The following is a 10000-nucleotide window of genomic DNA, read 5'->3' on the forward strand; positions in this document are numbered from 1 at the left end:
CCGCCCCCGCGCTGGTCCACACTCTGTCCTGTCAGAGAGCTCCACACAGCAGCACAAAGAAGCATTTATTCTGGTAAATCACTGCAGGCTGCACAGAGGGAGATAGCTGAGGACAAAAGAGGAGGAGAGGAGGAGAACTGAAGGTGATGATGGAGGAAGAGAAGGAGGTCAGGAGGGGAAGAAGAAGACTACAAAATAAACATTTAGAACAATCATCAGTTATAAAACCATCAATAAAATACAATGAAGAATACATATGATCATCATCCTGCAGATGTGCAGAACTTACACTAGCTTGTCCTGCTCATTTCTGTTCATAGACCTCCATGCAGCTCCTATAAAAGCGTTCAACCTTTTTATTGGTTTAATAAATGAATCATGGTTAATGTCATTTTTCCAGATTCAAAGAAATTTTTAATGTCAAAGTGAAAACAGATTAAAAAAAAAACAAACAAAAAAAAAACACAAAGAAGTGAGTGCATAAAAATTCCTCCTTCTAGTCAGTCTTTAGTAGAGTCTCCTCTGTCTGCAGTCTCAGTCTCTGAGTCTGTGTGGATAGGTCTCAGTCTCTCTGAGTCTGTGTGGATAGGTCTCAGTCTCTCTGAGTCTGTGTGGATAGGTCTCAGTCTCTCTGAGTCTGTGTGGATAGGTCTCAGTCTCTCTGAGTCTGTGTGGATAGGTCTCAGTCTCTCTGAGTCTGTGTGGATAGGTCTCAGTCTCTCTGAGTCTGTGTGGATAGGTCTCAGTCTCTCTGAGTCTGTGTGGATAGGTCTCAGTCAGGATCAAACATCCGGACTCTGGAATTTTGCTCCATTCTTCTTTGATAAACTGATATTTTGCTTCATTCATTCTCCCCTCTACCTTTACAAGCCTTCCAGCAGCTGAGAAGCATCCCCACAGCATGATGCTGCTGAGAAGCATCCCCACAGCGTGATGCTGCTGAGAAGCATCCCCACAGCGTGATGCTGCTGAGAAGCATCCCCACAGCGTGATGCTGCTGAGAAGCATCCCCACAGCGTGATGCTGCTGAGAAGCATCCCCAGAGCATGATCCTGCTGAGAAGCATCCCCACAGCATGATGCTGCCACCAGCGTGCTCCACAGTGGGGATGGTGTGTTTGTGGTGATGTCAGTGTCTGATGGTCTCAAAGCTCCATCCTGGTCTCATCAGACCAAAGACCTTTCTTCCTCTTGACCATGGAGTCTCCCACAGTCCTTCTGGTGAACTCTAGTCCAGATTGAATCTGAGTTTTCTTCAACAGTGTCTTTCTCTTTGCCACTCTCCCATAAAGCTCTGACTGCTGAAGAACCCGGCCAACAGTTGTTGTCTGCAGAGTCTCTCCATCTCAGCTGCTGAAGCTTGGAGCTCCTTCAGAGTAGTCATAGGTGTCTTGGTGTCCTCTCTCACTAGTCTCCTTCTTGCACGCCCACTCAGTGTGTGAGGACGGTCTGATCTAGGCAGATTTACACATGTGACATATTCCTTCATGTCTTCATGATGGATTTAACTGAACTCTGGGGAATGTTCAGAGACTTGGAGATGTTTCCCTCTCCATCCTCTGACTTAGACTTTTCAATCAGCTTTTCTCTGAGTGTTCTTTCGTCTTCATGGTGCAATGGTAGCCAGGAATACTGATGAACCAGTGACTGGAGCTCCCAAACTTTTGTGTCTTTCTACTACAATCGCTGTAGAGTCTACTAGCACCAACTATGCAGAGTTAGGTCAGTCAGTTTAAAGCAGCTGAATATTCATTCAGTCTCTTATTTAGGTATTTGTTGATCAGTCTCTTCATTGCAGGACTTGAGCAAAGAAAACGGCTTCATCTGATGGTTTTCTTGTGCCTAATCTGTGATTTTTTTTTACTTTAAAATCTCAACCTTAGAAATGTTTTGTTCTTGTTAATTTTCAATTTCTTAAATTTAAAAAGTCTAAGTTTGTTTTTTTTGTAAATTGGCAGCTTTCTCATCTGAAACATGTTGATTTATTTTCCTGAGTAGTTTTTGTACCTTGTCAGAGTGGCTCTGATGTGCTGGGATGGGGTCACTAAAGATGTAGCTGTATGGGTAAAAGTCAGAAATGTGTCTGAGCTGAGGAGGCGGGTAGTTAAAGACAGAGAGGGAGGTTTAAAGGAGAAAAGCTTAAAAAAAAGGACAAAGGAGAAGAGATGGTAAAATGTGGAGTATGACTCGACACAATCCTGGGTCGGTCTCTCCTCTTTTGATCCTCAGGCCGTCCACCATTACTGAATTCCTGCTTCTTCTCTGGGCTGATGGCTGCCATGATTGGCTGACATTCTGTCAGACACATTCCTTCTCTTACAGAGTGTCTGTGTGGCTGAACAAAGTCTCTTCTTTCACTGCTCTCCCTCCCACTCCCTCCGAAGGCCGCTGAATATTCAGTATGTGTGGGCCGGAGCTGGGCCAGCCATTACATTTCAGAGGGCCTGAGAAGTGGAGGAGTGCTTGAATTTGGCCGCTGTAGGCGCACGGTCGGTCAGACAGGCTGTCCCTGAAATAAAACATCGGAATTTGATCTGAACAGGCGGCCAATCAGAGAGCCACCACAACCCACGGAGTCTGATTGATTGGAAATCTGTGAGAAAGTTTTCAGAAAACATTTGAACATGAAGATGTTCAGATTTCTACACTCTGGATGGTTATTTCCAATGCATGCTGGGAAACTCTGAAGCAGGCATGACTCAGAATTCATTTATAATATGGGTAACCAATGAATAGCTGGACACCGGAGTAAACACACAGTCTATTTTTAAATAATGTTTCAATTTATTAAGAAAAAAACACAAACCTACCTGACCCTGTCTGAAACAGTCACTGCCCCTGAATTAACTCATGAATTAACTGAAATTAACCACAGCTGAGTTCAGCTTTACTATCCACACTCAGACCTGATCCCTGCCAGACCTGCTGGATCCAGAACCCTTAACCAGAACCAGTCTGACAGTGAAGTAGACTAGAAGATCTCCAACACATCATGGAACCATCTAGAGAAGAACAGATGAGAACAAAGTCTCTGACATCTATCAGTTTGAAAGGGTTACAGCGACATTTCTAAGGCTCTGAGACTCTGAGAGTCATTACCCACAAATGGGGAAAACTGTGAACAGAGGTGAACCTTCCGAGGAGAGGCCGGCCTACCAACATGACTCCAAGAAGCATGGACAACTCATCCAGGAGGTCCCAGAAGAACCCAGAACCACATCTAAAGACCTGCAGGCCTCACTGACTCAGTTAAGGTCAGAGGTCATGATTCACCAATCAGGAAGAGACTGGGCAACAATGGCATCATGGGAGAGTTCCAAGACCAGAACCACTGCTAAAAAAAAAGAACACAAAGGCTCGCCTCACATTTGACTAAAAACATCCTGATGATCCCCAAGACTTCTGGGAAATATTCTGAGGTCTGACCAGACAAAAGAGGAATTTCCTGGAAGGTGTGTGTCCCACTCCGTCCGAAGTAAGACTAACATGTGATCAGAAGAACATCAGACCAACAGTCAGACATGGTGGTGGTAGTGTGATGGTCTGGACCAGGACCTGGACCACTAGAACCATGGATTCTGCTCTCTAGCAGAAAATCCTGAAGGAGAATGTCCGACCATCAGTTCATGACCTCAAGCTCAAGACCACTTGGGTTATGGAGCAGGACCATGATCCCAAACACACCAGCAAGTCAACCTCTGAATGGACTAAAGACTAATGAAGGTTCTGGAGCGGTCTAGTCAACATCTGGACTTAGATCTGACTGAGATGGCAGGGGGTGGCGGGACCTTCAACAGGCCGTTCATGCTGGAAAACCCTCCAATCGTTAGATTTGGGGAATGGCTGTTTCGATGTTTTTTTCCCCTGAATAAAGGAAATCATTTAAAAACTGACTCAGACTGAATCAAAGCAAACAAAACCGTGAGACTACAAATCTGACCCCATCAAACCTATGGTTCATCTTTCATTCAGTGGCTCTTCATGTGTTCTTGTGGGTGTGCAGACTTCAGTTTAATAAGGACATTAATGTGTGAGTTTATGAAATGTTGTTGTGGTCTCAGGAGTTTTTGGTCTCAGGAACTTCGTATCTTTGTGATCAGAATAGAATCAGGAATGAACACAATACCTTTCCTACTCACACGCCCCTAATTCTGACTGATTTAACTGTTTTTCTTCTTAATCTCCCTCCCCTCCCCTAAGGTGTGTCCCCGCCCAGCAGCACCCCCCTCACCACCAGCTGTGACTCCCCTGGACTGGGCTGCCCAGGTAGGAATAATAAACACACCTGCATGATAATTCTGTCTCTGCAGCTTCATGATGATGTAGCTCTCAGACAGCCAGTGTAGTTCTCAGACAGCTGATGTAGCTCTCAGACAGCCGATGTAGCTCTAAGACAGCCGACGTAGCTCTCAGACAGCTGATGTAGCTCTCAGACAGCCAGTGTAGTTCTCAGACAGCTGATGTAGCTCTCAGACAGCCGATGTAACTCTAAGACAGCCGACGTAGCTCTCAGACAACTGATGTAGCTCTCAGACACCTGATGTAGCTTTCAGACAGCCGATGTAGCTCTCAGACAACTGAAGTAGCTCTCAGACAGTCGATGTAGCTCTCAGACAGCTGATGTAGAAATCAGAAAGATGATGTAGTTGTCAGACAGCCGATGTAGCTCTCAGACAGCTGATGTAGCACTCATACAGCTGATGTAGTTCTCAGACATCCGATGTAGCTCTCAGACAGCCGATGTAGCTCTCAGACAGCTGATGTAGCTCTCAGACAACCGATGTAGCACTCAGACAGCTGATGTAGTTCTCAGACATCCGATGTAGCTCTCAGACAGCCGATGTAGCTCTCAGACAGCCGATGTAGCTCTCAGACAACCGATGTAGCACTCAGACAGCTGATGTAGCTCTCAGACAGCCGACGTAGCTCTCAGACAACTGATGTAGCTCTCAGACACCTGATGTAGCTTTCAGACAGCCAATGTAGCTCTCAGACAACTGATGTAGCTCTCAGACAGTCGATGTAGCTCTCAGACAGCTGATGTAGCTCTCAGACAGCTGATGTAGCTCTCAGACAGCCAGTGTAGTTCTCAGACAGCTGGTGTAGCTCTCAGACAGCCGATGTAGCTCTAAGACAGCCGACGTAGCTCTCAGACAGCTGATGTAGCTCTCAGACAGCCAGTGTAGTTCTCAGACAGCTGATGTAGCTCTCAGACAGCCGATGTAGCTCTAAGACAGCCGACGTAGCTCTCAGACAGCTGATGTAGCTCTCAGACAGCCAGTGTAGTTCTCAGACAGCTGATGTAGCTCTCAGACAGCCGATGTAACTCTAAGACAGCCGACGTAGCTCTCAGACAACTGATGTAGCTCTCAGACACCTGATGTAGCTTTCAGACAGCCGATGTAGCTCTCAGACAGTCGATGTAGCTCTCAGACAGCTAACGTTGCTCTCAGATGCGTGACATAGCTCTTCGAAGGTTAATGTAACTCTCAGACAGCTGGTGTAGCTCTTAAAAGGCTGATGTAGTTTTTTAGACATCTGATGTAGCTCTCAAATGGCTGATGTAGCTCTCAAACAGCTGATGTAGCTCTTAAAAGGCTGATGTAGCTCTCAGACAGGTGATTTAGTTTTTTAAAGGCTTATGTGGCTCTCAGACAGCTGATGTAGCTCTTTGAAGGCTGGTGTAGCTCGCAGACGGCTGATTTAGCTCTCAGACAGCTGATGGAGCTTTTAGAAGGTTGATGTAGCTCTCAGACAGCCGATGTAGCTCTCAGACAACCGATGTAGCACTCAGACAGCTGATGTAGCTCTCAGACAGCTGATGGAGTTCTCAGACAGCCGATGTAGCTCTCAGACAGCCGATGTAGCTCTCAGACACCTGATGTAGCTTTCAGACAGCCGATGTAGCTCTCAGACACCTGATGTAGCTTTCAGACAGCTGATGTAGCTCTCAGACAGCTGATGTAGCTCTCAGAGAGCTGATGTAGCTCTCAGACATCTGATGTAGCTCTCAGACAGCCGATGTAGCACTCAGACAGCTGATGTAGCTCTCAGATGGCTGATGTAGCTCTCAGATAGCTGATGTAGCTCTCAAACAGATGATGTAGCTCTCAGACAACTGATGTAGCCCTTAAAAGGCTTCTGTAGCTCTTAGAAGACTGATGTAGCTCTCATACTGCTGATGTAGCTCTCATACAGCTGATGTAGTTTTTAGACAGTTGATGTAATTCTCAGACAGCTGATGTAGCTCTCAAAAGGCCTATGTAGCTCTCAGAAGACTGATGTAGCTCTCATACAGTCGATGTAGCTCTCAGACAGCTAACGTTGCTCTCAGATGCGTGACATAGCTCTTCGAAGGTTAATGTAACTCTCAGACAGCTGGTGTAGCTCTTAAAAGGCTGATGTAGTTTTTAGACATCTGATGTAGCTCTCAAATGGCTGATGTAGCTCTCAAACAGCTGATGTAGCTCTAAAAAGGCTGATGTAGCTCTCAGACAGGTGATTTAGTTTTTTAAAGGCTTATGTGGCTCTCAGACAGCTGATGTAGCTCTTTGAAGGCTGGTGTAGCTCGCAGACGGCTGATTTAGCTCTCAGACAGCTGATGTAGCTTTTAGAAGGTTGATGTAGCTCTCAGACAGCCGATGTAGCTCTCAGACAACCGATGTAGCACTCAGACAGCTGATGTAGCTCTCAGACAGCTGATGGAGTTCTCAGACAGCCGATGTAGCTCTCAGACAGCCGATGTAGCTCTCAGACACCTGATGTAGCTTTCAGACAGCCGATGTAGCTCTCAGACACCTGATGTAGCTTTCAGACAGCTGATGTAGCTCTCAGACAGCTGATGTAGCTCTCAGAGAGCTGATGTAGCTCTCAGACATCTGATGTAGCTCTCAGACAGCCGATGTAGCACTCAGACAGCTGATGTAGCTCTCAGATGGCTGATGTAGCTCTCAGATAGCTGATGTAGCTCTCAAACAGATGATGTAGCTCTCAGACAACTGATGTAGCCCTTAAAAGGCTTCTGTAGCTCTTAGAAGACTGATGTAGCTCTCATACTGCTGATGTAGCTCTCAGCTGATGTAGTTTTTAGACAGTTGATGTAATTCTCAGACAGCTGATGTAGCTCTCAAAAGGCCTATGTAGCTCTCAGAAGACTGATGTAGCTCTCATACAGTCGATGTAGCTCTCAGACAGCTAACGTTGCTCTCAGATGCGTGACATAGCTCTTCGAAGGTTAATGTAACTCTCAGACAGCTGGTGTAGCTCTTAAAAGGCTGATGTAGTTTTTAGACATCTGATGTAGCTCTCAAATGGCTGATGTAGCTCTCAAACAGCTGATGTAGCTCTCATACAGCTGATGTAATTTTTAGACAGTTGATGTAATTCTCAGACAGCTGATGTAGCTCTCAAAAGGCCTATGTAGCTCTCAGAAGACTGATGTAGCTCTCATACAGCTGATGTAGCTCTCATACAGCTGATGTAGCTTTCAGGCAGTTGATGTAGCTCTCAGACAGCTAACGTTGCTCTCAGATGCGTGACATAGCTCTTCAAAGGTTAATGTAACTCTCAGACAGCTGGTGTAGCTCTTAAAAGACTGATGTAGTTTTTAGACATCTGATGTAGCTCTCAAATGGCTGATGTAGCTCTCAAACAGCTGATGTAGCTCTCAAAAGGCTGAGGTAGCTCTCAGACAGGTGATTTAGTTTTTTAAAGGCTTATGTGGCTCTCAGACAGCTGATGTAGCTCTTTGAAGGCTGGTGTAGCTCGCAGACGGCTGATTTAGCTCTCAGACAGCTGATGTAGCTTTTAGAAGGTTGATGTAGCTCTCAGACAGCTGATGTAGCATTTAGACAGTTGATGTAGCTCTCAGACAGCTGGCGTAGCTCTCAGAAGGCTAATGTAGCTCTCAGACAGCCAGTGTAGCTGTCAGACAGACTCCTTTGAACCAAATCTAGACCGTTTGATGCCAGACGCAGCCGTTTAAATCTCACAGTTCTTTTGAATCTTTAACCAGGATGTCTTGACATCTTTTGATCATCTGGGAATTTTTGATGAGCAGAAACCTTTCCTTCAGCCAGTTTTCTTCTTACCATCCGTCTGTTGTCGGTTCTATATTTAGTTAAATGTTTATCCTGAACTGTTGTTACCTTTCAACACATCCACAGTCCTTCAAATGTTGTGCCAGTTAAAGAGAGTCGTACCTGCTTCAGGCCGTTCTTAAAGACTGGATTCCCTGACATGGATACTGTGGATGAAACCAGCTGGATTTAAAAGCATGGCTGCTTCGGATCCATTTGCTTCCCATTCAGCTGCACAGCACAGGGATACTGGGATACTGGGATTCTGGTTATTAAGGGACAGACTAAAGTTAAAATGGACCCTGGATTGTTGGACCAGATTTAGAAACCTATGAGTTTATCATTTTTGTCAGACTTTTATGAGCTAATAGAAAATGGCTTGGAAATGCCAGGGTATGAAAAGAAAAGGAAGTTCTTCTGTGTCGAGGCGTTCTCTTTCAAAGCTGCGGTCTATCAGAGTTTGTGTTTTATGAGTTTGGACTGTGGAGGAAATGTAGTTGGATTGAGAAGAAAATGAAAGAGAAGTCAAACAAGGACAAGAATCTCAGTCAAGTTTGTTGAAAAGAGGAAATGATTAAAAGAAAAGCAGATGTTGAAATCCTCTCTTCTAGCTCGGTGCCTCTTCAGATGTTTGCGGGTCTGTAGAGGAGAACCAGGGTCACAGAGGTTGTTGGATCCTGCCATAAGCTCGCTCTGTAAACTGAAGGACAGTCATCTCTACTATGATGTGTTGGTGATATTTTCCTTGAATGACCCTGAGAGGAACATATGTGAAGGAACCCTGGAGTGTTTTTAGAGAAAAACCTCCAGAGGGCTGCTCAGCTGCACAGTCAGACCTATTAACACTGGAAAGCACATCATTTAAGACCCCAAATACTGGATCTCCTCCTCTCAAGGTAAAGACTCTCTCCATCTCTCCAATCCACCATTTTCCAGCAGAGAGCCATGACCCCGGACATTGACCCTTCTCCTGACAGTTAACTGCTTCAGCAAGCAGACTTTACCAATACTTTCTTCATGAGTAAGACAGGAGGATCGATGCAGCACTGCAGAAGTTTACCCTCAGCGATGAGAGCTGAGCTGGAGGGGAAAAAAATATTTAAATTAATGATGGATGGATGGATGGATGGATGGATGGATGGAAGGATGGATGGATTGATGGAAGGATGGATGGATGGATCGTTGGATGGATGGATGGATGGATGGATGGATGGATGGATGGGTGGATGGTTGGATAGATGGGTGGATGGATGGATGGATGGATGCATGGATGGATGGATGGATGGAAGTATGGAGGGATGGATGTATGGTTGGATGATGGATGTATGGTTGTAAGGATGTATGTATGGATCTTTTGATGGATGATGGATTGCTGGATGGATGGATGGATGGATGGAAGTATGGAAGGATGGATGGATGGATGGATGGATGGATGGATGGGTGGATGGATGGATGGATGGTTGGATGCATGGATGGATGGATGGATGGATGGATGGATGGATGGAAGAATGCATGGATGGATGGATGGGTGGATGGATGGATGGATGGATGGATGGTTGGATGCATGGGTGGATGGAAGGATGTATCGATGGATGGAGTGATGGAAGGATGCATGGATGGATGATGGATGGGTGGGTGGATGGATGGATGGATGGATGGAAGTATGGAAGGATGGATGGATGGATGGATGGGTAGATGGATGGATGGATGGATGATGGATGGATGGATGGATGGATGGATGGATGGATGAATGGATGGGTGGATGGATGGATGGATGGATGGATGGATGGATGGATCGAAGTATGGAAGGATGGATGGATGGAAGGATGGACGGAAGGATGGATGGATGGATGGATGGATGGATGGATGGATGGATGGATGGGTGGTTGCGTGGATGCACGGATGGATGGATGGATTGATGGA

At 45.7% G+C, this 10000-nt stretch overlaps 1 protein-coding gene across 1 annotated transcript in view; it reads left to right on the forward strand.

The window, feature by feature from the left end:
* LOC121521192 (adhesion G-protein coupled receptor G6-like) overlaps positions 1–10000 on the forward strand; it is a 42330-nt gene that overhangs the window by 18676 nt on the left and 13654 nt on the right. Inside the window, exon 7 of the mRNA XM_041804950.1 lies at positions 4200–4265. Coding sequence (XP_041660884.1) covers positions 4200–4265 — 66 coding nt within the window. The remainder of the gene's footprint in view (positions 1–4199; positions 4266–10000) is intronic.

The sequence above is a fragment of the Cheilinus undulatus genome, linkage group 14 (genome assembly GCF_018320785.1).
Source record: "Cheilinus undulatus linkage group 14, ASM1832078v1, whole genome shotgun sequence".
NCBI classification, from domain to species: domain Eukaryota; kingdom Metazoa; phylum Chordata; class Actinopteri; order Labriformes; family Labridae; genus Cheilinus; species Cheilinus undulatus.